We start from the raw sequence: 26,724 nt of genomic DNA on the forward strand, positions 1-26,724 counted from the left end.
GTTGGTGGAGTTGAAGGGGATCTCGGCCACCTTGGGGTTCTTCTCTCGCATCTCAGTCACGGAGCCGCAGGTCTGCTCGATGAATTTGAGCAGCGCCGACTCGGAGGCATCTCCCGTGGTCCCCCGCTAGGGAAGGGGGCGCACGGTGAGGCCGGGGGTGCGGGCTGGGGGAGCCTGGGTGCGGCAGAGCTGGGCGGGGGGCGGCACCTTGATGATCGGGATCATCTCCTGATTGGGCTTGAAGTGGGCCCGGTTGCACAGCCCGGCGATTTGGGACAGGATTTTCCAGGTGCCAGAGCTCTTGTCAAAGGTGTTCTCTGGGGAGGAAGAGGATGCTGGGTGAAGCCGGGCTGCGTCCTGGCCGGCAGCTTCGCGCCCCACAAAAATCACAGACCGGCTTCTGCACCCGCACACGGAGCTTTCCGGAATTTCTTCCCCCTGGGTCTGAACACACTTCTGGCGGCCACTCATTCCAGTCCTGCAGTCCGTTCTTGTCCTCCGTCTCTCTGGGACCATCAGTCCCTCTCAGGAGTGCCCTTGACCCCTGCCCTACACTTGGCTTCTCCCAGGTCATTGGCTCCTTCCATGGCCTTGGCCTCCCCTGTGCCCTTGGCCCCGCCCTCTGTGCCCTTGGCCCCGCCCCTGTGCCCTTGGCCCCTCCCTCTGTGCCCTTGGCCCCGCCCCTGTGCCCTTGGCCCCTCCCTCTGTGCTCTTGGCCCCGCCCCTGTGCCCTTGGCCCCTCCCTCTGTGCCCTTGCCATTGGCCTCTTCCCCTGTGCTATTGGCTCCTCCCCTGTGCCCTTGGTCCCTCCCCCTGTGCCTTTGGCCCCACCCCTGTACCCTTGGCTCCTCCCGTGTCCTCAGCCCCGCCCTTGTGCCCCTGGTCCGAGCCTCCTATGCCCTTGACCCCTGCCCTCTGTGTTCTTGGCTCCTCCCTTGTGCCCTTGGCTCTGCCGTGTGCCTTTGGCCCTGCCCTCTGCTCTTGGCCCTGACCCTATGTCCTTGGCCCCACCCTCTGTGCTATTGGGCTCCTCCCCTGTGTCCTTGGCCCTTCCCCCTGTACTATTGGCTCCTGTCCTGTGCCCTTGGCCCACTCCCTCTGTGCTCTTGGCCCCGCCCCTGTGCCCTTGGCCCCTCCCTCTGTGCCCTTGGCCCACGCCCCTGTGCTCTTGACCCCGCCCCTGTGCCCTTGGCCCCTCCCCTCTGTGCCCTTGGCCCCGCCCCTGTGCCCTTGGCTCCTCCCTCTGTGCTCTTGGCCCCGCCCCTGTGCCATTGGCCTCTTCCCCTGTGCTATTGGCTCCTGTCCTGTGCCCTTGGTCCCTCCCCCTGTGCCTTTGGCCCCACCCCTGTACCCTTGGCTCCTCCCCTGTGTCCTCAGCCCCGCCCCTGTGCCCCTGGTCCCCAGCCTCCTATGCCCTTGACCCTGCCCCCTGTGTCCTTGGCTCCTCCCCTGTGCCTTTGGCCCCTGCCCCTGTGTCCTTGGCTCCTCCCCTGTGCCTTTGGCCCCGCCCCTGTGTCCTTGGTCCCACCCCCCCTATGCCCTGGGCCCCGCCCCCTCACCCTGCTGGTCCTCGGTGGTGTCAGCAGTGTACACAGTCTGGTCAAACCACAAGTGGGCCACAGTCATGCGGTTCTGGGTGAGCGTTGCCCGTCTTGTCGGAGCAGATGGTGGACGTGGAGCCCAGGGTCTCCACCCGCCTCCAGGTTCTTCACCAGACAGTTCTTGTGGGCCATGCGCTTGGCGGTCAGCGTCAGACACACCTGGGAGGTGGGCAGAGAGTGGACAGGGACCGTCTTTCCGATGGCCCTGGGGGTCTGCGAGCCCAGGAGGAGCTGCGGCAGAGCTTCAGAGAGGAGCGTGGGGGCAGGGAGAGCTTAGAGAGCTGAGCCAGGCCTGGCAGGTGGCCGGGGTGGACCCAGCCTTCCACTCCTGGGGTTCGTGATGAGAGGCTTCCCTGGGGTCACTCCCCGGGGGGCTGCCGTTTAGGCACATCCAGTCCCTGCCATTCTGGACTGAACCTTCTCAAGAAAGGGTCTCAGACCCGGGCCCACAGACCACACCGGTGGGCAGGAAGCCACGGGCGCCAGCTTGATTAGAAAAGTGGAAGCACTTGGCTCTGAGGCAGAGAAGTCAGGGCCTGGGAACAACCCAGGACTGGGCAGGCTCAGAACTTTCCGGAATTTCTTCCCCCCGGGTCTGAACACACTTCTGGCGGCCACTCATGCCAGTCCTGCAGTCCATTCTTGTCCTCTGCCTCTCTGGGACCACTAGTCCGTCTCAGCAGTGCCCTTGACTCCTCCCCTGCACTTGGCTCCTCCCAGGCCATTGACTCCTTCCATGGCCTTAGTCCCGCCCCGGCGCCATTGGCCCCGCCCCCATGCTATTGGCTCCTCCCTTGTGCCTTTGACCCCGCCCCTGTGCCTTCGCCCCTCCCTCTGTTCCCTAGGCCCCGCCCCTGTGCCTTTGGCCCCTCCCTCTGTGCCCTTAGCCCCGCCCCTGTGCCTTGGCCCCGCCCCATGCTGTTGGCCCCTCCCCATACTATAGGCCCCTCCCTTGTGCCCTTGGCCCCGCCCCTGTGCCTTTGGCCCCTCCCTCTGTGCGCTTAGCCCCGCCCCTGTGCCTTGGCCCCTCCCTCTGTGCCCTTAGCCCCGCCCCTGTGCCTTGGCCCCTCCCTCTGTGTCCTTGGCCCCGCCCCCGTGCTCCAGCTCCAGGTAAGCCTTCTGGAAGTCCTCTTGCATCTTGCTGTCCATGGGGTGCTCCTTCCCGCGGAAGAGGTACCTGGAGCACCTTCCCAGGGCCCGTGTCCCTGGCGCCATGCCCACTCACGGTGACAGTGGCCAGCAGTCCCTCGGGCACGTTGGCCACGATGATGCCGATGAGGAAGATGATGGCCTCCAGCCAGTGGTAGCCGAGGATGAGGGCGAGGAAGAAGAAGGAGATGCCCAGGAAGACGGCCACGGCGGTGATGATGTGGATGAAGTGCTCGATCTCCATGGCGATGGGCGTCTTGCCCACCTTCAGCCCCGACGCCAGGATGGCTATGCGGCCCATGATTGTGTTGTCCCCGGTGGCCACCACGATGCCCGTGGCGGTGCCTGTGAACAGAGCTGCCGTGGGCCATGTCCCGCGGTGGCGGTGGTGCGTGGGCCCCAGGGGACAAGCAGCTACCGAGAGCCCAGAGCGGTCAGTTGATCCGAGCCCAACAAGCTCTGGGTGGGGCCCCCTTTCCTGCTTTGACTGTGGAGGCCCCAGATAGAGGCTCTGGGGGGCTTCTCCCCCCTAGGACCTTCCATGGCGGGGTGCTGACGGGCCGCTCCGCACCTTCCACGCAGTTGGTGGAAAAGAAGCAGATATTCCGGGTCTCCAGAGGGTTCTCATGGGTGAACTCGGGGGAGCGGGTCTGCGGTTCCGACTCACCGGTCAGGGAGGAGTTGTCCACCTGCGGGAGGGGGCAGGTCAGCCAGGCACCAAGACGCCTTTAAGAAGGGATGCCCAGGGGCTGGAGCGATAGCACAGCGGGGAGGGCGCTTGCCTTGCACGCGACCGACCCGGGTTCGATTCCCAGCATCCCATAGGGTCCCCCGAGCACCACCAGGAGCGATTCCTGAGCGCAGAGCCAGGAGTCAGCCCTGAGCATCGCCGGGTGGGACCCAAAAAGAAAAAAAGAAAGTCCATCTTGGGGCTGGAGCGATAGCACAGCGGGGAGGGCGGTTGCCTTGCACGTGGCCGACCCGGGTTCAATCCCCAGCATCCCATAGGGTCCCCCGAGCACCGTCAGGAGTATTTCCTGAGTGCATGAGCCAGGAGGAACCCCTGAGCATCGCCGGGTGGGACCCAAAAAGCAAAAGAAGAAGAAGGGTTGTATAGAGGTGGCATCCCTGCCTGTCCCTTGTCTGGAGCCTTCCCTGCACCCTGTGCCCACACCCCACCCCTACACCCCGCACCCTGCCCTGGGGCTCCACCCCTGCACCCTGCACCCTAACCTTGCAGCCTTGTGAAGAGATGAGTCGGATGTCGGCCGGGATCCGGTCGCCGGCCTTCACCTCTACCAGGTCGCCCAGAACCACTTTATCCACGCCAATGTTTAGCTTCTGCCCTTCCCGAATCACCAGCGCTTGCTGCGGGCAGAGGGCGGAGTCGGGGCTTCTCCACCGGTTCTCCCCGAAAACGCATCCTCCAGGCCCGCCATGGCCTCGGGGTTGGGGTGAGGGCTGCTGGGGTCTGCTTCCCTCACGTGGGCCTGACTCTGCGTCCCCCTCCGCCCCCACGGGGCACAGACAGAGGCTGGACCTTGGCATCCCGCTGTCCCTGCCCCGTGCCCACTTCCTACTAGGCTCAGACCAGCCAGCACCATTGAGTGGTCACCGGTGGGGCCCAGCCACCTCGGAGAAGGCCAGTTTGTGGAGCTTGAGTCATTCTTACTGCCAGCTACTTCTACCCAACTCTGAGTCGCTGCGGCCACCGAAAGGTACCAGCAGCCCAAGACTGTTTGGGGACTTGTTTGAGGCTTCCAGCCCTGGTGAGGCCCAGCTTCTGATCCCCAGCAATGAGCAGGGACCCCTAAACAGTGCTGGCAGCCCCTGCCTCATGCACCCAGGACACCCACAACCCAGTTGGCCCACCCTCTGCCGTCACCCTGTCTTCTGACTTGCTGAAGGACCGCAGGATATGTGGACGCCAGTTTCACCTGCCCTGCTTTCCAGCCACCTCTGTTCTGGAACATTCCCACGCTGCATCCCAGCTCTCCTGGATGCAGGAGCCCCCAGCACCCTCCCTGACTGAGCAGAAGTTCTCTTTGGGGGTTTCCAGCTGCCACAAGGGCAGTCACATGCCGCTGCCACTGACCCCCACTGTCCTCTGGGGAACTTGGACCACAGAGGAGCAAATCCCATGTAGCTCCAGCCACTCAAGGGTCTCGTCAAGACCCCGGCCGGCTGCCTCTGTAGCCCATACCTGGGGCACCATGTCCTTGAACGACTCCATGATCTGGGAGCTCTTGGCCTCTTGGTAGTAGGAGAAGCAGCCGGTGATGAAGACCACGGAGGCCAGGACAATGCCCAGGTACAGCTGGGGGGGACGGGAGGAAAGTCCAGAGAGGAAAAGCAACCAGGGCATCATGCCCTCAGGGAGCCATGGTTGCTTGCTCTCATTTGCTTTTGGGTCACACCCGGCGATGCACAGGGGTTCCTCCTGGCTCTGCACTCAGGGAACACTCCTTGACCATATGGGATGCTGGGAATCGAACCCCGGTCAGACACGTGCAAGGCAAACACCCTGCCCGCTGTGCTATCACTCCAGCCCGGCTTGCTCTCATTTTCATTTTGTCCTGTGTGTTTTATTGAGGGGGAGGCACACGTGACAGGACTTCCTCCCGGCTCTGTGCTCAGGAGTGACACTCCTGACGGTGTTCAGGGTACCCTGCGCCCAGTCGGGGATTTGAACCGGGATCAGTGGGGTGCAAGTGACCTTCCACCCTGAACTCTCTCCCTCACAAACCACACCACTTTTTTTTTTTTTTTGGATCACACCTGGCGATGCACAGGGCTGACTCCTGGCTCTGCACTCAGGAGTTACTCCTGGCAGTGCTCAGGGGACCATATGGGATGCTGGGAATCGAACCCAGGTCGGTCGCATGCAAGGCAAACGCCCTCCCCGCTGTGCTATCTCTCCAGCCCCCCTTTTTTTGCTTTTGGGGTCACATTCAGTGATGCTCAGGGGTTCCTCCTGGCTCTGCACTCAGGAGTCACTCCTGGCGGTGCTCGGGGGGCCCTACAGGATGCCGGGGATCGAACCCAGGTTGACGGCGTGCACGGCAAATGCCCTCCCCACTGTGCTATCGCTGCAGTCCTACCCTCACTTTCCTAACCGATGGAATCTACGTCGAAAGGGCCTGGCAGGGCTGCACAGAAAACCTGGCAAGTTTTCGTCTGAATATGCCAAGACGAAAACCAGAGTCAACCGCATCTGGGATCCGAGGGCACTGGCCCAGGATGCGTTTCTCGGGTGCAAAAGGGTGGTAAGGGGGACAGCTCTGAGCAGCCCTGCTCGGTCAGCCTGTGGGTCCGGGGTCACTGTGTGGGATGGGCAGGGCAGCTGCCTGGTGTGGACCCCCTGTGCGGTGGGCGGCTGCGTGGGGGTCACCCGCCTGCGCTCACGTTGTCTTTCGTGGTGTCCTGGTTCACTTGGACTTGGATGTAGTAGGCCACGATACAGAGGATGGCCCCGGTCCACAGCAGAAGGGAGAATCCCCCGAACATCTGTTCGCAGAATTTGATCCATTCGGGGGTCTTGGGGGGCGGCGTAAGCACATTGGGGCCATCGCGCTCCAGAATCTTCTGGGCTGTGGTGTGGGTGTGGCCCTGGCAGGGGAGGCACAGGTCGTGGGGACGATTCAGCACCCCCAGGGGACATGCACCAACTTCCCTCCCTGACTTTTGCGCCTGGGGCCCGGGGCCCCTCACGTGGGCAGGGCTGGAGAGAAAACCACGCTGACCCAAAACCTGAAGCAGCCTCTGCTGCCCCCGGTGATCAGGCAGTCACCCTCGGGTGGACACGATGAAGCCTCTAAGTCCAGCCCTGCTGTGCTTGTGGGCCAGGACAGAGCGGCCGTGAGCGGGACCCACAGTGTGTGTGTGTATATGGGGGCGGAAGCCAGTGATGCTTGGAGTTTGCTTCTGGGGGCGTCTTCGGTTTTGTTTTTTTTCTTTTTGGGTCACACGCACTGATGCATAGAGGTTCGTCCTGGCTCTGCACTCAGGAATTACCCCGGCAGTGCTCGGGGGACCATCTGGGATGCTGGGAATCGAACCTGGGTCAGCCGCGTGCCAGGCCAACGCCCTCCCCGCTGGGCTATCGCTCCAGCCCCTGGGGGCGTCTGGGCGCCCCGGCCATTCTCACGATTGCACAGAGACTCTGCCGCCCTTCCAGCCCCCCTCCCCGCTGTCCTCTCTCCCGGCAACACAATTTCTTCTTTGTGCAAAGTATCTGAGAACCCAGAGTCTGGGCGGACAATAGGCCAAGGGCTCGGGCCAGGGCCAGGGGCCTCCTTGGGGCCCCCCTAAGAGCCGCTTGCCATAAAGAGCTGTGGGGCTGGAGCAATAGCACAGCGGGGAGGGCGTTGGCCTTGCACGTGGCCGACCCGGGTTCGATTCCCAGCATCCCATAGGATCCCCTGAGCACCACCAGGAGTCATTCCTGAATGCATGAGCCAGGAGGAACCCCTGAGCATCGCCGGGTGTGACCCAAAAAGAAAAACAAAGATGTGAGCGGTGCAGCGGCCGAGGGCCCGCTCTGAAGGGCCGCTTCTCCATTTCCTCTCCTGCACGGAAGCCCCTTGGGGTGACCAGGGAGTGTTTGTGGTTGGCTCGGGGGTCACGGCTCTGTCTGCGGGGAACCCCTGTAAACCTACCATTTGCAGGTCCACGGAGTACTTGGCGCTGAGTTCTTCCAGGCTTAGCATGTGGTCCTCCTGCGGGGAGAGACAGGCGTGAGCTTGGGGGTTGAGGGCAGAGTGGCCGCCGGGGGCCTGTGTCCGGCCGCTTACCATGGTCGCCTCCTTCTTCAGTGCCTCCAGGTTCTGCTCTTTGTACTTGAGCTGCCTGACTTTTTTGCTGGAACTGGACTTCTTCCTGGCCTGCATGTTGCTGAAGGTCTGCCCATGGGAAGGGCTGACCACGGGCTCCCTTTCCTCCTCCTTGGCCTCCATGCTGGCCGGGTGGGCTGCCGGGAAGGTGTCCCCCACGGCTCTGTGGCCCCTTTCTTTCCCTGTGGCCCGTGCCCAGGCCCCTGGTGCAGGAGGACGGCGAGGATGGAGGGACCCAGCCTGAGAATTCTGGAAGGGGCCTTAGAAGTGGAGGGGACGGCCGTGGGGGACAGGAGAGAGAGATGACCCGTGGCTGGGGTGGGAGGTGGGAAGGACGCCAAGGGGCTGGTCAGGGCGGGGCTCCAGCCCCACATCTTGACATCACAAAGGTTCTCAGGTTTCCTGGTGGGGGGGGGGCTATCCTCACTGTGGCACCCCAGTGCCTGGACTCAGCCGTCCTTCGAGTCGGGCCCCCAGTCCCCATCGGAGGGGTAGCCGGGCCTGTGTGGGCAGTGCTGACGCCTCTCTGCCCCCCCTCCCCACACCCCCCCCTCCGTTGGAGTATAAGGAGCTTAGGTCTATCAGGTTGCACCCATCACAGTGCTCCCGAGTCATTCCTATTACTTTGTCAATTTTTTTCTTTTTGCTTTTTGGGTCACACCCAGCAATGCTCAGGGGTTCCTCCTGGCTCTGCACTCAGGAATGACTCCTGGCGGTGCTTGGGGGACCCTATGGGATGCTGGGAATCGAACCTGGGTCGGCCATGTTGGCTGCGTGCAAGGCAAACGCCCTACCCGCTGTGCTATCGCTCCAGCCCCATACTTTGTGAATTTTAATCCAAATAGGAGAATCAATAGTTTCCTGAGATTGTGCATCTTCTTGGAAATGTCTTTCAGCTGCTGTATATGGCTCCCCTTGAGATAAATTCAAAATTTTAAAGAAAACCACGTCAAGGACAAGGAGTCAAACGGGGCATACCTCCTTTTTTTTTTTTTTTTAACTACAGTACAAGTTTAGTGTCCTAGAAGGATCCGACCTTACAAATTGGTTGGGGAAGGGAGCACAAAGAAGTAGTTACAGGGGCTGGAGCTATAGCACAGCGGGTAGGGCGTTTGCCTTGCACGTGGCCGACCTGGGTTCGATCCCCGGCATCCCATATGGTCCCCCAAGCACCGCCAGGAGTGATTCCTGAGTGCAGAGCCAGGAGTACCCTGAGCAGCCGGGTGTGACCCAAAAAAGCAAAAAAAAAAACAAACCAAAAAAAAAAACAAAAAAGTTACAAAGTAATGGGAATGACTCGGGAGCACTGTGATGGGTGCAACCTGATAGACCGAAGCTCCTTGTACTCCAACACCCCCCCACACTGTGCCGGGATCCCAGCTGGAGGGTGGGGCGGTGCGAAGGGTGGGGTCCCCCGCCCGCCTCCAGCCTGCTGTGCTCGGGAGGGCGTTGCGCATCTGCCCGGGCGCGGGTGGCCTCCCTCCGTGGACGCCGTGATGGTGTTTGTAAAGCGCGGGCCCCCGCGCCCGTGGGGTCCCGCTCACGGCTGCAGCTTGTCTCTCCCACGGTCCCGGCCCACGGCTGCAGCTGCTCGGTTCACTCCGTGCCAGCCCGCCCCGCCGCCTTCCCACACTCATTCCTGGCTCTGCTCACCAGCCCTGCGCACGGCCGGCTCCTTCCCCAGCGCCTGCCTCTGCCCGCGCAGGGCAGGGCTCGGCCAGGGGACGACTCTCCTGCCTCCGGGTTGGGCTCGGGGCTGCAGCCCATTTGTTTGTCTTCTCCGTGGAAAGGGCCACGTCAAAACCCTAGTCCTGCCCCTTCTCTGCTGGCAGTGCGGGATGGTCACTGTGTTCAGCCTGGCGGGACGCTCACTGTGTTCAGTCTGACCTCGAGTGTCTAAGCTCGCTCCTTCCTCAGGGACTCTGCTCACCCTGCCTGGGGCACCAGGGTCCAACCTGTCGGCTACCTGTGGCAACTTCCCCACTGTACTGTCTCCTAGGTCCTTTCTCCCTCTCTCCCTCTCTCCCTCCCTCTCTCTCTTTCCTCTCTGTTTCTCCCTCTCTCCCTCTCCCTCTCTCTCAAACTCTCTCTCCTCTCTCCCTACCTCTCTCTCCTCTCCCTCTCCTCTTTCCCTCCCTCCCTCTCTCTTTTCCTCTCTCCCTGCCTCTCCTCTCTCTCCATCTCTCCCTCTCCCTCTCTTTTTTCCCTCCCTTTCTCTGCCTTCCTCTCTCCCTCCGCCTCCTCCTCCTCTCCTCTCCCTCCCTCCCTCTGTCTCCTCTTCCTCTCTCTCCTTCTCTGTCTCTCCCTCTCCCTCTTCCTCCTTCTCTCTGTCTCCTCTCTCTCTCCCTCCCTCCCTCTCTCTCCTACCTCTTTCCCTCTCTCTCCTGTCTCTCCTCTCTCTCTCTCCTCTCTCATATTTAGGAATGCATTTTCTTTTTTCTCTTTCTTTCTTTCTTTCTTTCTTTCTTTCTTTCTTTCTTTCTTTCTTCTCTTCCCTCCTTCCCTCCTTCCTTCCATCCTTCCATCCTTCCTTCCTTCCTTCCTTCCTTCTTTCCTTCCATCCTCCCTCCCTCCCTTCCTTCCTTCCTTCCTTCCTTCCTTCCTTTTCATTTGTTTTGGGGCCACACTCAGCAATGCTCAGGACCGACTCCTGGCAGGAGCCAGAATCACTCCCAGCAGTGCTCGGGGGACCCTTCAGGATGCCGGGGATGGAACACAGGTCGGCATCTTGCAGGCAAACGCCCTGCCCACAGCACTATCACTCCATCCCCGGTTTTTATTTTCTAAAACTGCAGCCTGGGCCTAGGGCGATGGCTCAAAGGGCCGAGCTTGTCTCTGCCCGCAGGAGGCCCGGCCTTTGCTCTTATCTCAGCATCACGGGCCTCGCCTTGACCTCTCTCCGCACGTCCGCCTTGTCCAGGACTCAGATACTCAGTGCAGTGGCATCCCGGCTTTGCTCTTTTTTTTTTTTTTTAATTTTTTTGGAGTCACACCCAGCTGATTCAGGAATTCCTCCTGGCGGTGCTCGGGGGACCCTATGGGATGCTGGGGATCGAACCCGGGTCTGCCGCGTGCCAGGCCAACGCCCTCCCCGCTGTGCTGTCACTCCAGCCCCTCCCCGTTTTGCTCTCTCCCATCTTCTGCTGTCCACGCGGAAGCAGACATAGGCCTGGTCCCAAGGGCATTTCCTCTTCCTCCTCGGGGATGCTGGCCGCTGGCTCGTGGGCAGGACACCCACAGACGTCCCCCTGGAGCGGTCCCACAGAAGGTGGCTTTGGCTAAACCCAGTTGCTACTTGTTCAAAGTTGCTACTGTAACAGGTTTCAGGGAGTGTGTGTGGGGGGGGGGGGGCGGGAGGCGCGGAAGATTCCCGATGCCACTGGGACACTCAGCAGGACTGTCCCTGCTCCCGTCCTGCTACGGCTGTGACCAGTAGGGCCACCCAGAGCCCTGCTCTAGATAATAGCTCGGCCTCTGCCCGCCGGGGGCCGCTCCTGGCTGAGGTCAGGAAGAACCTCTCCTCCCACATCCCGGTGGAGGCCTGCCAAGCCCTCCCCGCCTCTCCCCTCCCCGCGGCACCTGCCCCCTCCCGCCCTCACTCCTCCCCCTCCCCTCCGCATCAGCTGCTGTGTTGGATGGAACCGTGTGTGGCCCCCAGGAAGAAGGCCCTGACTCTGTCTGCTTCCAGAAACTTCTTTCTCTCCGGGTCTCTCCTGGGACACCATCTGCTCCTCGAGGGGGCCTCCCGCCTGCCCGCCCACCCACGTCCAGCCCTCTCTTCTCCTCCAGCAGCTGCGTCCGGCCACAGCCCGGCCGGCGAGGGACGCGTGATTCACAAAAATGCAACTTTATTGTCTGAGTATAGCGCGAGCGAGACTACGGCGGCCCTACTCCTACATGAATGCGTCTACGGTCCCCAGCACGCTCTCGGGAAACGCCTTCCCGGGCCTCTGAGCTGCTCCTCCACAGCCCCCCCAGCGCCCAGAGCTGGTCCCTCCCTCCCTGCCCACCCACCACAGGACGCCAGAGATGGGAGCAGAGCCGCGAGGGCGGGCTGGGGTCTCCACGTGCCGCGGGGTCCACTCGTGCCCTGCCCTGGACCCTGGGGTTCTGGGGACAGTCTGGGCTGGCGGGTTCAGTAGGTGGACGTGGAGTGCGGGTGGGAGGACCAGGGAGCCGTTGGGACCCCTCCGGGGGCCTCCCAGGTGGGCGTCCTTAGCTCCTTAGTGGTCTCTGGCCCTGGGCAGTTTCCAGTGGCCACGATGGATAGCAAAGGACACGAGAGGCACATCCTCACTGCCTGTCCCAGCCTTCAGCAGACCTTGTGGACTCGGGCCCAGCCTAGGGAGCACTGTGGCCTCGGAGTCGAGGTGGGGGAAGGGGCTGCAGGATGGTGATGGGGGAAGCACAGGGTCCGTGACTCCCGTCCAATCATCTGCTCCGGGGAAGGCTGCAGGGTAGGGGCTGGGAAACCCAGGAGAGGGCCCGGGTGGGCGCCAGACCCTAGTCAGGGCCAAGCGTCTCCCTTAACCCCCCCGGCACTCCCCGTGTTTCCCGGCCCCTCGTGCCTCGACGTCCTTCTCCCGCGCCCCCAGTGCTGAGGCGGGCTCAGTAGTACGTCTCCTTCTCCACCCAGCCTGCAGGAGGGAGAGACAAAGGATTAGAGTGGCCCCTGGGGGCTCGAGAGGCCTGAGAGGGGCCCCCAGCCCGGAGCCCAGAGTGTGACCCCGTTCTGCTCTGAGCTTCTGGACTTTTCAATATTTTTTTTTGTTTTTTTGGGGGGCCACACCTAGCGATGCGAAGGGCTGACTCCTGGCTCTGCATTCAAGAATCACTCCTGGTGGTGCTCAGGGGACCCTATGGGATGCCGGGGCTCGAACCCGGGTTTGCTACGGGCCAGACCCTCCTTATCACTCCTGTCCATGTCTGTCTGTCTGTGTGTCTCTGTGTGTGTCTCTCTCTCTGTCATACCCAGCGATGCTCAGAGCTGACTCCTGACTCTGCACTCAGGAATCACTCCTGGCAGTGCTCGGGTGACCCTATGGGATGCCAGGAATTGAACCCTGACCATACTTTTTTCTTTTTTTTTTTTTTTGCTTTGTGGATTTTTTTTCTTTTTTCTTTTTGGCTTTTGGAGTCACACCCGGCGATGCTCAGGGGTTCCTCCTAGCTCTGCACTCAGGAAGCACTCCTGGCAGTGCTTGAGCGGGGGGACCCATTGGGATGCTGGGGATCGAACCCTGACCCTTCTCCCTTCCCCCTTTTTCTTGGTGAGGTTTTTTTTTTTTTTTTTGGCTTTTTGGGTCCCACCCAGCAATGCTCAGGGCTGACTGACTCCTGGCTCTGCACTCAGGAATCACTCCTGACGGTGCCTGGGGGACCCTATGGGATGCCGGGGATCGAACCCAGGTTGGCTGTGTGGAAAGCAAACGCTCCATCTACCTGCTGTGCTATCTCTCTGGGCCCCCTGAGCTTCTGGACTTAAAGCACCCTGGGGTGCACCGGGCAAAGGGAGTTCTGCTTTGTCCTTTCTCTGCAAGGCTGGGAGTCACTCCGGGCAGTGGATTCCGGGTCTCCCACAGGCCCCCAAGTCCCTCTGAGCCCCCTTCACTCCTCAGCTGCAATCAGCAGTGCCACAGGGGACTGTGGGGGTCCGGGGCCTGGGCAGGGGACGGCGAGGATACAGTGGGCCCCCACCCGGGCGTGGGGACCGTGTGTGCAGCCTGAAACCTCACCTCCCGGGTAGCGACGCAGAATGAGCTTGCGGACCTCGTCGTAGATGAAGATGAGGAGGCTGTAGGGCACGGCGCAGAACCACCACGTGACCCTGGAGGGGGGCGGAGATCAGGGCCGGCCCTCATGGCCACCCAGGGCAGGGTGGGGCAGTGTCTGCGGACACTCACTTGGTTTTTTTTTTTTTTTGGGTCACACCCAGCAATGCACAGGGGTGGGTTACTCCTGGCTCTGCACTCAGGAATTACCCCTGGCGGTGCTCAGAGGACCCTATGGGATGCTGGGAATCGAACCCGGGTAGGCCACGTGCAAGGCAAACCCCTCCCCGCTGTGCTATTGTTCCAGTCCCTGCAGACACTCACTTGAGCGGGTACATACGCAGTGCCACGCCCATGCCCGGGCAGTAGGACAGGAAGGCGGCCAGCGCAGTCTCCTCCAGGAGCCCGAAGATCAGGATCTTGTTCCTGGAGGGGGTGGACGCAGGCTCAGCGGGGTGTCCCCCCCACTCCCAGGGTGGGCGGGAACGGGGCCGGAAGCGGTGGGGGGCGGTGACCCTTCCCACGCCCTCTGTTTCCTGAGAACCCCTGGTGAGCTGGGTATGATTCGCTCATCTGTCTCCTCCTGGGCGGACGGGGGTGGGGGAGTGGGGGGTTGGCGGGCGCTGGGCTCTGAGCAGAGATGCAGTGTCCACTCAGCTGCACTGCCAGCCTGCCTGGCTCCCCTAACTCCCCAGGGTCCCCCCAGGCCTCCCCAAGTCTCTCATTTCCTCCCTTCCAGGGCCTGTGACTGCCACACCGTGCCCCCTGCCCCTCTCTCCCGCCCGCTGCCCTGCACGCCCTCACCCTGTACCCTGTAGACCTTCACCCAGTGCTGCTTGGGCCCCGCGTGCCCTCTCCCGGGCAGGAAGAGAAGGATAGGGGGCGGAGGGAAGGTGAGAGGGAAGATCCGACCCAGGTCTTGCGGGACCCTGTGGTGCTGGCAGCTCAGTGGCACCTGCCTGGCGTCCCCGGCTCACCTCATGCCCTGCTGGAAGACGGAGTTCCGGCGGGTCTTGCAGATGATGAGGTCGGCCCACTGCACCACCACGATGCTGGCGAAGAAGGCCGTGTGGCAGGTGAACTCCACAACCTTCCGCTGCTCATAAGTCTGCGGGCACAGGGCCGTGTGAGCGCAGGACCCACTCGGCCATCTGTGCCGCTGACCACCTGCCCAGTACTGCCTGCTGTGCACCCGAGGCAGTGGGAAGGGGGACGGGACGGGAAGGGGAGGGCGGGGGGGGGAGGGGCACCACCTACCCACTCCTGCCCGTAGCTGTCCTCCAGGTCATTTTTGGAACGGTCATCCCAGTCCAGCCGGATGCCCAGGAGCCTGGACGGCAGGAAGCCATTCTCAGCCAGGATCACGAAGTAGGTGAAGAAGCCGCCCAGCGCCTGGATCATCCCTGAGGATGGGGAGGGGGCCGAGAGCAGGGCCGGGGTCAGAGAGGGACCCTGAGTGGGGGCAGGACCCACAGAGTGGGCGGCTCTCCTGGAATATGGGGTCCCAGCCTGGAGCTGGGGAGCCTCTTCCCAACAGCCGCCCTGTAGTGGGCACGCCCAGGGCACCCACCGATCTGCCCGTAGGCCATGGAGATGAGCCGCTCATTCACCAGCTTGTCCGTCTGCGGGTTCCGGGGCTGCCGTTTCATGATGTCGCTCTCGGCCGCCTCATAGGCCAGGGAGATGGCCGGGACCTGGGCGGGCGGAAGGAGGGGAGGGAGGATCTCAGAACATGCTTGGGGTCTGCACTGCCCCGAGCCACCCCAGGGGCTCCCACCGGCCTCACCATGTCGGTCCCCAGGTCAATGCAGAGGATGGTGACGGTGCCCAGGGGCAGTGGAATGTTGGCGATGATGAAGAGCAGGAAGGGGGTGATCTCGGGGATGTTGCTGGTCAGCGTGTAGGCGATGGACTTCTTCAGGTTGTCAAAGATGAGGCGGCCTGCGGGAGGGCATCAGGGGGCTGTGAGGGACGCGGGGGACCAGGCTCCCATTGTCTTAAACCCAGTGATGGGACCAGGAGCAAACGTGGAGTCTCCAGGCTTTGAGCCCCGTGGGTCAGGGACCCCCAGTCCACAACCTCCTCTTCCTCCACTCTTAGGACCCCCCCAGCCCATGTGCTCACCCTCCTCCACGCCAGTGACGATGGACGCGAAGTTGTCGTCCAGCAGGATCATGTCGGCCGCCTGCTTGGACACGTCTGAGCCCGAGATTCCCATGGCAATGCCAATGTCGGCCTTCTTCAGGGCAGGGGAGTCGTTCACGCCGTCCCCCGTCACGGCCACGATGGCCCCCTGCGGAGCATCCGGGTGCGGTCAGCGTGGCTCCCGCCCTCCCTGCTCAGGGTGAGCCCCCTCCCGTGCCCACCTGCCGTTGGCAGCCCTCCACGATGATGAGTTTCTGCTGCGGGGACGTGCGGGCAAAGACGATCTCTGTGTGATTGCGCAGGATCTCGTCCAGCTGCGTGGAGTCCATGTCCTTCAGGTCAGAGCCGTGCACCACGCATGCCTTGGCCTCTCTGGGGAGAAGGTGCTGGTCAGGGCAGGCCCCGCCTCCTGCCAGCTCAGGCCACGCCCCTGCCAGCTCAGCCACACCCCCACTTCCTGCCAACTCAGGCTCCACCCCTGCCAGCCCAGGCCCCGCCTCTGCCAGTCCAGGCCCCGCCTCCTGCCAGCCCAGGCCCCTCCTCCTCCATCTCAAACCCCGCCCCCTGCCAGTCCAGGCCCCACCTCCTGCCAGCCAGGGCCCGCCTCCAACAGCTCAGGCCCCGCCTCCTGCTTGTCAGCTCAGGCCCCGCCTGCTGCCAGCCTAGGCCCCGCCTCCTGACAGCTCAGGCCACGCCTCCTGCCAACTCAGGCCCCGCCTCCTGCTTGTCAGCTCAGGCCCCGCCTCCTACCAGCTCAGGCCCCACCTCTGCCAGCTCCGGCCCCACCTCCTGACAGCTTAGGCCCAGCCTCCTGCTAGCTCAGGCCCCACCTCCTGCCAGCCCAGGCTCCGCCTCCTGACAGCTCAGGCCACGCCTCCTGCCAACTCAGACCCCGCCTCCTGCTTGTCAGTTCAGGCCCCGCCTCCTGCCAACTCAGGCCCCGCCTCCTGCTTGTCAGCTCAGGCCCTGCCTCCTGCCAGCTCAGGCCTCACCTACTGCCTTCCCAGGCCCCTGCCATCTCAGGCCCCGCCTGCTGCCAGCCTAGGCCCCGCCTCCTGACAGCTCAGGCCCCGCCTCCTGCCAACTCAGGCCCCACCTCTGCCAGCTCCGGCCCCACCTCCTGACAGCTTAGGCCCAGCCTCCTGCTATCTCCGGCCCCACCTCCTGACAGCTCAGGCCCCGCCTCCTGCCAACTCAGGCCCCGCCTCCTGCTTGTCAGCTCAGGCCCCGCCTCCTGCCAGCTCAGGCCCCGCCTCCACTAATTGAGGCCCAGCTTCCTGCTAGCTCAGGCCCCACCTACTGCCAGCCCAGGCTCCGCCTCCTGACAGCTCAGGCCACGCCTCCTGACAGCTTAGGCCCCGCCTCCTGACAGCTCAGGCCCCGCCCCCTGCATCTCAGGCCCCGCCCCTGCTAGGTCAGACTTGGCCCCTTCCAGATCACGCCCTGCCTCCTGGCAGCGCCAGCCTCGCCTCCTGCCTACTTGGGGCCCAGGGCCCACTGCCAAGGTAGGGAGGGGAAGGGGCTACTGCAGGGCTTCACCTGGGGTTGACCTGGCTGACAGGGATGTTGAGCCGGGCCGCAATGTCCTCCACAGTCTCGTTGCCCTCGGAGATGATGCCCACACCCTTGGCGATGGCCTTGGCCGTGATGGGGTGGTCACCGGTCACCATGATCACCTGGGGGAGTGGACGGCCGGGATGCACCTTGGTGGCCGTGCGTCTGCTGGAGGGGTCGGCCCTCCCTTCTCATGCCCTTGGAGTGCGGGGCAGAGGTCAACGGGCGTGCGGACCCCTACCTTGATGCCTGCACTGCGGCACTTGCCCACAGCGTCGGGCACGGCTGCCCGGGGAGGGTCGATCATGGACATGAGGCCCACGAAGCACAGCTTCTCGGTAGGAAAATTCAGCTCATCTGTGTCGAACTTGAAGCCCCGAGGGAACTTTCCAGAAGGTAGGTTCAGCATACAGAACCCTGGGGTGCGGGGTTGGAGCAGGGGGGACAGCCTGAACCCGGCCCCAGCCATCCCTGCGCCCCTACCCCCAACCCCAACCCTGCAGGCCCCCCCAACAAGCCCCTCCCCCAGTCCTAGAGTCCCCTCCCTCAAACGTGTAGCCCCCTCCCCACCAAGCCCCTCTCTCCCAGTCCTTGGGCTTCCCTCCCCCAACACTGTAGCCCCCCTCCCCGCCAAGCCCCTCTCCCCAGTCCTCAGCTCCTCTTCTCCCAGTGCTGCAGACCCCTCCTCGCCCCTGCAGTCCTCTCCCCAGCCCCATGCCCAGCGTGTGCCTCTCACCCAGCACTCGCTCGCCCAGGCCGCCCAGCTCCATGTAGGCGTTCTGGAAGGCGTCCTGCATCTCCTTGTCCAGGGGCAGCTCCTTGCCCTGGACCAGGATGGAGGAGCAGCGGTCCAGGATGCGCTCGGGGGCGCCCTTCATCACCAGCACGTAGCTCTGGGGGCTGTCTTCGCGCTCGTGGATGGACAGCTGCAGAGAGCCAGCAGGTGGGAGGTTCAGGGGCCCAGGTGCTAGCGGAGAGCAGGGGCCAGGAGACCCCTCACTCCACACTGGAGAAACTGCCGAGTGGTCAGAAGTGACTGGGCGCCCACACTGGCCAGGGTGCCCACGCTGGCCCTCCAGTTTTTCTTGCCACCGGCTGAGGGGCCCAAGGCACAGAGAGTGGACAGGAAGGAGAGCTGGGGCAGCACTGCCCAGCCACTGTCACCCTTCCAATGGTGACAATGCTCGCAGCGCTCCCCGCCCCGGTGTTCCGCCCAGCTCTGCGCCCCAGACCTGGTACTTGTTGGTGGAGTTGAAGGGGATCTCGGCCACTTTGGGGTTCCGCTCTCTCATCTTGCGCACAGAGCCGCAGGAGAGCTCAATGCACTTGAGCAGTGCCGACTCGGAAGCATCGCCGGCGGTGTCCCGCTGCAGAGGGGTCAGCGGTCAGCTGGAGGCCCGCAGTCCAGGGGGACTGGATGGGGGCCCGCACGGAGCTCCGGCACTTACTTTGGACACAGAGATATTCTCCTGGCCCGCCTTGAAGACAGCGCGGTTGCAGAGCCCCGCAATGCGGGACAGGGCTGTCCAGGTGGGCGAGCGCTTGTCGAAGGTGGCCCCTGCAAGCACATGGGACGGCAATTTGCAACTTGGGTGCAGCCCAAGCCGGCCTCTTGCTCTGGGTCCAGCCCCTGCCCTTGGCCCCGCCTTCATCTGTCTAGCCCCGCCCCTTCCTTTGGACCCGCCTTAATCTCTAGCCCCGCCCCTTCCCTTGGCCCCGCCTTTGTCACTATAGCCCCGCCCCTGCCCTTGGCCCCACCTTCGTCTCTCTAGCCCCGCCTCTGCCCTTGGCCCCGCCTTTTTCTCTCTAGCCCCGTCCCTGTTCTTGGCCCCGCCTTCATCTCTAGCCCCGCCCCTGACTTAGTCTCTCCATCTCTCTTGCCCCACCCCTGCCCTTGGCCCCGCCTTCATCTCTCTAGTCCCGCCCCTGCCCTTGGTCCCACCTTCATCTCTCTTGCCCCACCCCTGCCCTTGGCCCCGCCTTCGTCTCTCTAGCCCCGCCTTTCCCCTTGGCCCCGCCTTGTTCTCTCTAGCCCCGTTCCTGTTCTTAGCCCCGCCTTCATCTCTAGCCCCGCCCCTGCCCTTGGTCCCTCCTTCATCTCTAGCCCCGTTCCTGTTCTTAGCCCCGCCTTCATCTCTAGCCCCGCCCCTGCCCTTGGCCCCGCCTTCATCTCTAGCCCCGCCCCTGCCCTTGGTCCCGCCTTTATCTCTAGCCCCGCCCCTGCCCTTGGTCCCGCCTTCATCTCTAGCCCTGTCCCTGCCCTTGGTCCCGCCTTTATCTCTAGCCCCGCCCCTGCCCTTGGCCCCGCCTTCATCTCTAGCCCCGCCCCTGCCCTTGGTCCCGCCTTCATCTCTAGCCCCGCCCCTGCCCTTGGTCCCGCCTTTATCTCTAGCCCTGTCCCTGCCCTTGGTCCCGCCTTCATCTCTAGCCCCGCCCCTGCCCTTGGTCCCGCCTTCATCTCTAGCCCCGCCCCTGCCCTTGGTCCCGCCTTCATCTCTAGCCCCGCCCCTGCCCTTGGTCCCGCCTTCATCTCTAGCCCCGCCCCTGCCCTTGGCCCCGCCTTCATCTCTAGCCCCGCCCCTGCCCTTGGTCCCGCCTTCGTCTCTCTAGCCCCGCCCCTGCCCTTGTTTTCCCTCCTACAGTGCCCACGGCTCACCCCTGGTTTTGGCCCGGTCCTCTTACCTGACTGGTCCTCCGTGGTGTCAGCCTCGTGGATCTGGTTGTCGAACCACATGTGGGCCACGGTCATGCGGTTCTGGGTGAGCGTGCCCGTCTTGTCGGAGCAGATGGTGGACGTGGAGCCCAGGGTCTCCACCGCCTCCAGGTTCTTCACCAGACAGTTCTTGCGGGCCATGCGCTTGGCGGTCAGCGTCAGACACACCTGCGAGGGCATGGGGGACATGCCTGTATGACACCCTGGCCATGGTCCACCTGCCTCTGTCTGTCACCCAAGTTCCCCGGGCTCCTGACGCTCCTGGGGTGCCGAGACAAGGCTGTGGGGCCATGTAGGAGAATTGTTCAGCAGGAGGGGAGGACATCGTCCGGATTCCAGGAGCACCTGAGTCCAGGGAACCAGGCAGAGAGCCGGGGCCTGAGGTGGGGGACGCTGCAGGGGACAGACCAGGAGGTCCGGGTTGGGACATGTCCCAGGGATGAATAATAGGCTTTGGGGTGGGATGGCTGTGTCCATTCTAGCCTGCACTTGCGGGCAGGGCCTCGGGCTGGCCACTCACGGTGACAGTGGCCAGCAGTCCCTCGGGCACGTTGGCCACGATGATGCCGATGAGGAAGATGACGGCCTCCAGCCAGCTGTAGCCGAGGATGAGGGAGAGGATGAAGAAGGAGACGCCCAGGAAGACGGCCACGCCGGTGATGAGCTGGATGAAGTGCTCGATCTCCATGGCGATGGGCGTCCGGCCCACCTCCAGGCCTGAGGCCAGGGTGGCGATGCGGCCCATCACCGTCCGGTCCCCTGTGGCCACCACGATGCCTCTGGCGGTGCCTGTGACATGCAGGGAATTGAGGTTGGTGGCCCAGTGCTGTGAGGAAGGAGGCCAGGGGTCCAGTGCCCAGTCCGGCTTCCTGCCCTCCTGCCAAGGCCAAGCTGGGAGCTCAGTCATGCAACTGGGGGTATTTCGGTAACACTGTCTCCTGCTGTGACTGCCCACAGCACAGGAAGTACTAAGCATGCACATGTGTGCTGTATATGTGCCAACATACGTGTACATACACGTACACATGTGCCCACATGAACACGCATGAGCACAAGTGCATGAGTATACATGTGCCAGAGCATTGTGTACACATGCGCATGCCTGTGTAGTACGGGGTGTACATATCTTCTAATGTGAGCTGCATGTGTGTGCATACATGTGCACACGTGTTCACATGTGGGTGTGCGTGTGCGCACGGGTGCACATTTCTGTGCTTGTGTGTCTGTACAAGTGTACTTGTGCACTCGTGTCCTTGCCCGTCATGAGTCCCCCGGGTGGGGTACCTGCGTGCACCTGTGTGTGCATGTGTGTACACATGGGTCTTGTGTGTACATGTGGGTCCTGACCCAAGGCATGAAGGGGTGCAAGTGCATGGCCTGTGGGATGCAGCCCCGGGGGAGCAGCAGGTCACGGCCCGGCGTGCTGACGGCTGCACACACCTTCCACGCAGTTGGTGGAGAAGAAGCAGATGTTCCGGGTCTCCAGAGGGTTCTCGTGCGTGAACTCGGGGGAGCGGGTCTGCGGCTCCGACTCGCCGGTCAGGGAGGAGTTGTCCACCTGTGGGAAGCGGGGAGGGCTCGGGTGGGGGCTGGCCCAGCCCTGCCACACTCTCAGCGTGTCACACGCTCTGAGGGGGCCCCCGGAGGAGTGGGGGGGCTCAGCCAGAGCCCAGTCCAGGCCCGTGAGGGACACCCGACATCCCAGGCCTCTGCAGAGATGCCGAGGAGGGCGAGAGGGCTCGAAGGCGCCCTGGGACACGGAGCAGGTGGGGGAGCTCAACCGGCCCCCCTCCCGCCGGCCTCACCTTGCAGCCGTGAGAGGAGATGATGCGGAGGTCGGCCGGCACCCGGTCTCCCCCCTTCACCTCCACGAGGTCGCCCACCACCACCTCCTCCGCGTTGATCTGCATTTTCTCTCCCTCTCGTACCACCAGCGCTTGCTGCGGGGAGGGGACCAAGAGTCGGCCAGCTGCCTCTGAGGAGGACGGGGGTCCCGCCCCCCGCCCCCTCACCGCCCAGCTGGCCTGACCCACACCTGCGGCACCATGTTCTTGAAGGAATCCATGATCTTGGAGCTCTTGGCCTCCTGGTAGTAGGAGAAGCAGCCGGTGACGATGACCACGGCGGCCAGCACCACGCCCAGGTACAGCTGGGGAGGAGACACACTTGGCATTCTCGTCCCCCTGGGACAGCGGTGTCACCGTCGGGCATGTCCCCCGGGGTGGGGGACATGCGCCACGTCCTCTAACCTCCAAACCCAGCCCCCGCACTCCACAGGGTTCCCAGCCGAGCACTGTCGGTCCCCGTGGGGTGCAGCCAAACCCACGCTGCAGCGCCGGAGTGGGGGAAAGGCTTGCAAGCAGACAGACCAGCCCCTTCCCAGCCTGGGCTGAGCTGCCCTGCTGGGGTGGCCCCACTCACATTGTCGTTGGAGGGCTCGTCCTCCATGGCCGCCTGGATGCCGTAGGCCAGGAAGCAGAGGATGGCCCCGATCCACAGCAGGATGGAGAAGCCCCCAAAGAGCTGGCGGCAGAACTTGACCCACTCGGGGGTGGTCGGCGGCGGGGTGAGGGCGTTGGGTCCGTCCCGCGCTAGGATCTCCTGGGCTCGCTGGTTCGTGAGACCCTGGCGAGGAGGAGAGAGGGTGAGGCAGGGGGGAGGCGCACGTTGGCAGCACCCAGGCTTCTTGGCGGGGACCCTCCACGCAGAGGGAATACCAGGGCACAGCGGGGAGGGCGTTGGCCTGGCACGCGGCCAACCCGGGTTCGATTCCCAGCATCCCATAGGGTCCCCCGAGCACCGCCAGGAGCCATTCCTGAGTGTAGAGCCAGGAGGAACCCCTGAGCATCACCTGGTGTGACCCAAAAATTAAAAAAAAAACCAAACAGGGCGTGGGGCTTTGTTCTGGGGGGATGGTGGGGGTCTTCTCAGCCCCTGCCAGCCCCGGGCCCCTCCCACCCCGAGCGGCCCTGCCTCACCCACCTTGGACAGGTCCACCTGGTATTTCCGGCCCAACTCATCCAGGGACAGCTTGTGGTCATCCTGGGGGCAGGAGAGGCATCAGTGGGGGTCGAGATGGTGGGGGTCGAGCGGCCCCAGAGGGCGGGCAGCTGGGCTGCCCCCGGGCCTTACCATGACCACCTCCTTCTTCAGCTCGTCCAACTCCTTCTCCTTCTGCTTCTTCTTGCCGCCCCCATTCTCTGCCGTGGTGCCGGGGGAGTACTCGCGACCGGCCTGCAGGCGGGAGGAGGGTGGGCGGGGGGCGTGAGAGGCCAGCGACCCTGCACTGCCTGGCGGGGACGTGACCAGAGGCTCCAGAGGAGGTGGGCGGCCAGTGCTGGGGGAGTAGCCAGCTGGGCTCCCCGTTTACTGAACACCAAGGGGGCCCGAGTACTGACGCACCAGGGCCGGGGGTGGGGTGGGAGGGGTCCGTCCTGCCTTCACGGCCTGCTGCAGAGCACATGGCGGTCGGGGGAGACCCTCTAGGCTCCCCTTCTCCGCCAGATGTGGACCCTGGACAGCTCCGGGCCGGGGCCGAGCCTGCAGGCTGGTTGTCCAGCAGAGAATGAGGTCTGGAGGCCAGGCTGCGGGGAGTGGCCTCAGGCTGAGGGAAGGACTCGGGTGGACGCGTCCCGAGGGGTCTCCGCCAGCCCAGGGTCAGGCGAGGCAGCTGGAGCAGCCCTGAGCTCTGGGCTGAGTGGCTGGCTGGAGGTGAGGCCACTGAGCACTGAGCTGGGGCTCCCAACACCCCCACTCCTGTTCCCGCCGCCCACTCCCCCCCCCATCCTGGCAGGGACCCCGGTGCTCCGCCGTGGCCAGGAGCCTGCAGAGCCTGGGGCCTGGGGAGAAAGAGGAAGCGGGACCCCCACCCCCGCCTGCCCGCAGGCTGGAGAACAGAGCCCTCCTTTCTGGGTTGCCAGGGCTGGTGGGGGGGGGGGGTGCTGGAGACCAGCCAACCCCCCCCTCGGGCAGCTGCAGCGGGCTGGGCACCCCCCACGGTATTGGTCCATCCCCCAATCCCGCACTGGACTCCGTCCCCCTCCGCGCTGAGGCTGGGGCACTGCCTTTCCCTGGAACCTCGAACTGGGGTTTGGCTGTGCCCACCTCCCCTGGCTCTGGGGACACGGTCAGAGGGTCTTCATGGGGGGGGGGGGAGCCTCCCTCCACCCGCCGGGGGGGACACTCATACACTCCCGCTGTCAGAAGTTCTCAAAGTTCACCGCACCACTCCTGAGACGGCCGCTACAGGGGTCCACATGATGCCAGGCTGAGCACACGGGCACAGCCACACGCCTGGGCACATGCAGACGCCCTCACAGGTGCACACGCCCCGGCTCTATTTATAGCTCTTGTGGCTCGGGGACCCGGTGTCCAAGCCCGCGGGATCTCCGCGGCTCAGCTAAGCGCGGAGGGGTGACATGTCCTTGCCTGTCCCCCTCCAAGTGTCCTCCGGACCTCCCCGGGCGTCTCTCCCTCCCTCGGCCCCGGCCCCCAGCTCCCTGGAAGGAAAAAGACGCGCGCCAGCTCTGCTCTCTCCCGCTCTCCATATGGGAATCTCGTCGGAGCCCTCGAAGCCGCGGAGGAGGCCGTTAATCTCCGCCTGGGGACAGCCACGCTCCACCTCTGGGAACAGCCTCAGAGCCTGGGACCGGCGGCCCGGGACGCGGGGCAGGGGGCCTGGACGTCCCTGCCCGGGACCCTCAGGGAGCTCTGAAGGGTCCACACCCAAGCCGTCGGTTGGCGAGAGGCTCCTGCTTGTGCTGAGATGTAGGTGCGGGTGGTGGGGAGACAGGCAGGCAGGGGTGCCCACCCACGCGCCCTGCCCCTCTGCCCCACCCCTGCAGGCCCCGAGACAGACCCCCCTCCCGCTCTGCTCCTGGGGGTACTCACCCCGCGACCCATCTTGGGGCAGAGTGGCGGGACCTAGGCAGGACACGGGAGAGGTCCCGAAAGCGCCGGGCCCACACGCTGGCTGGGATGAGTGGACGGGCAGAGAGGGACAGAGAGGGACAGAGAGGGACAGAGAGACAGGGAGAATGGGGGAGTTTTAAATAGGGCCCTCGCCCCTCCCCTGCCTCCTCCGAAAGGGACGTTTGTTGAAACCAGAGCCCGGACTCCTCCCCTCGGCCCCTTAACTGCTGGCCGAAGGACCCTCCTCCCTGGCTCCCGGCCACCCCGCGGAGCGCAGGGGGGGTGGCTGGTATCCCCCACTCCCACCCCCCTTGCCGCAGCCAGGCTGCAGAGCCCGTGGGTGCAGGGAGAAACTGAGGCCCAGGGGCCCAGAGAGAAGAAGGAGCTTGAAGCAGCAGGTTGGAAAGCGGCCAGTCCCGGCCCCTGGGAAGAAGCCGCATCTGAGTTGGGGGGGGGGGGTCCCCAGCAGATGTCCGCCAGAGCCTGGCTGTGCCGAGGACAGGCTCTATGTCCTCTGTCCCTGCCGAGTCAGAGAGGCAGGACCTGGGGGGACCTCGCCCGTGTCCGTGCAGGGGGCCAGAGGTAGCGGCGGCTGGGAGCGACCCCTGGGTGGGCAAGGGTGGACGGTCCCGCTGCTCAGGATGTGGGTCAGGCAGGAGGGGGTCTGGGCAGGGGCTCTGTGCCGGCTGGTTTGGGTCTGGGGGTGTGGGCGCCAGGCCCAGCAGGGGTCCAGACAGGCCCAAATTGGGGTCTCGTTGCCTCTGGGGCGGCCAGTTTTGGAGTCCCCGTTTCTCTGGGCCTCAGAGATGGAGTGGGCGCCCCCCAGGGGGCGCGGTGCTCCGGAGCTGGCCAGCCGGAGTCCCCGGGAGCCAGCGCTGGGCTGCAGTGCTCCGTGAGGCCCGGGCGCAGGGCAGACGCCCAAATTCCCTGCATAGCTGCCCCCTCCCGCGGCTGCCGTGGGATTTTCCATGATGGCACCGAGGTCAGGGCCGAGCTGCCGTCGCCTCCTCCCGGGCACGGCGGGAAGGGAAGGCGCTGGGCTGGCCGGGCAGCTCGTCCCCAAGCCGGGAGCAGGGGACGGTCAAGGGCGGCCTGGCCCCGGCTGGTGGGGGGGACAGACAGGCCCAGTGACACCTGTTTCGGCCCCTGGACGGGTGGGGATGGAACGGGAGGAAGCGTCAGGCCGGAAGGTTCTGGGCTCTGCTCCCCACCCCCACCCCGCTCTCCCAGGACTCCCCGCAGTCAGCCCTGGCCCTTGGAGCCGCTGCCCAGCACCCGGCCTGGAACTCCCCGTGGGCCACTGGCACTGGGCCACCCACGGCAGCTGGGCCCGGCCTGTTTATCAGTGTGAGAGCGGGTGTGAGAGTGAATGAGTGTGAGTGTGTGTGTGTGTGTACGTGAAGCATGGGAGAGCTGTGTACGAGTGTGGCTGTGTATGCGTATGAGTTTGTATGAGTGTTGAGTGTGAGTCTATGTGGGAGGGATGTGTGTGTGTGAATGGATGTGAGACGCGAATGGATATGAGTGTGAGTGTGACTGTAGAGGAGGCGTGTGTGTGTGCGAATGAGTATGTAAGAGTATGAGTGTGACTAGATGAGACGTGTGTGCATGTTGTGAATGTGCGTGCACGAGGCGTGTGTGCATGTGAATGAGTGTGAGTGTGACTGCATAGGAGGTTGTGTATGAATGTGTGTGGCTGTGTAGGAGATATGTGTGCGTGTGAATGTGTGTGACTATATAGAGAGACATGTGTGCGTGTGAATGAGCATGAATGTGACTGTAAGAGACATGTATACGTGTGAGTGAGTGTGTGGCTGGATGTGAGATGTGTGTGCATGTGAATGTATATGAGATAGATGTGTGTGTGAATGATTGTGTAAGAGTGTGAATATGACTATATAGAAGTGTATGTGTGTGAATGAGTGAATGTGAGTATGTCTGTATGTGATACACATATGTGTGTATGAGCGTGAGTGTATATGAGATTATGTGCCTGTGAATGAGTGTGACTGTGTAAGAGATTGTGGATATGTGTGAATGAGTGTGTG

The 26,724-nt window shown here is 63.7% G+C and overlaps 2 protein-coding genes across 2 annotated transcripts; both read right to left on the reverse strand.

Annotated features, from left to right (window-relative positions):
* Window positions 1-30: 30 nt before the first annotated feature.
* Window positions 31-7,705, reverse strand: LOC130018937 (sodium/potassium-transporting ATPase subunit alpha-4-like; the record flags this gene model as incomplete). Its single annotated transcript, XM_056109605.1, is given in 12 exon segments — window positions 31-126; window positions 208-317; window positions 1,560-1,644; window positions 1,646-1,693; window positions 1,695-1,760; window positions 2,827-3,095; window positions 3,322-3,439; window positions 3,984-4,118; window positions 4,954-5,067; window positions 6,156-6,359; window positions 7,409-7,468; window positions 7,544-7,705. Coding segments are annotated over 12 exon segments (1,467 nt in total), but the record flags the coding sequence as incomplete, so codon positions are not given.
* A 4,384-nt stretch (window positions 7,706-12,089) lies between these two features.
* On the reverse strand, window positions 12,090-24,785 carry LOC130018936 (sodium/potassium-transporting ATPase subunit alpha-2). Its single transcript, XM_056109604.1, has 23 exons — window positions 24,656-24,785; window positions 22,898-22,999; window positions 22,748-22,807; window positions 22,187-22,390; window positions 21,801-21,914; window positions 21,571-21,705; window positions 21,206-21,323; window positions 20,286-20,554; window positions 19,735-19,933; window positions 18,501-18,610; window positions 18,285-18,419; window positions 17,789-17,978; window positions 17,294-17,469; window positions 17,038-17,174; window positions 15,720-15,870; window positions 15,478-15,646; window positions 15,140-15,294; window positions 14,924-15,047; window positions 14,611-14,756; window positions 14,331-14,461; window positions 13,678-13,779; window positions 13,318-13,409; window positions 12,090-12,219 (listed from the first exon to the last, which is right to left on the reverse strand). The coding sequence occupies exons 1-23, from the start codon at window positions 24,665-24,667 to the stop codon at window positions 12,191-12,193; spliced, it is 3,060 nt and encodes a 1,019-aa protein (XP_055965579.1). The 5' UTR covers window positions 24,668-24,785; the 3' UTR covers window positions 12,090-12,190.
* Between the last annotated feature and the right edge of the window lie 1,939 nt (window positions 24,786-26,724).

Source organism: Sorex fumeus, unplaced genomic scaffold (genome assembly GCF_029834395.1).
Source record: "Sorex fumeus unplaced genomic scaffold, SorFum_2.1 ptg000326l, whole genome shotgun sequence".
NCBI lineage: Eukaryota > Metazoa > Chordata > Mammalia > Eulipotyphla > Soricidae > Sorex > Sorex fumeus.

Coding starts and splice junctions, on each gene's coding strand:
- LOC130018936 (XM_056109604.1), bottom strand. Junction 22,391..22,747: donor ACCAGGTGGACCTGTCCAAG/GTGGGTGAGGCA, acceptor CCTCCTCGCCAG/GGTCTCACGAACCAGCGAGC. Junction 15,295..15,477: donor CGTCACTGGCGTGGAGGAGG/GTGAGCACATGG, acceptor GCCCTCCCGCAG/GCCGCCTCATCTTTGACAAC.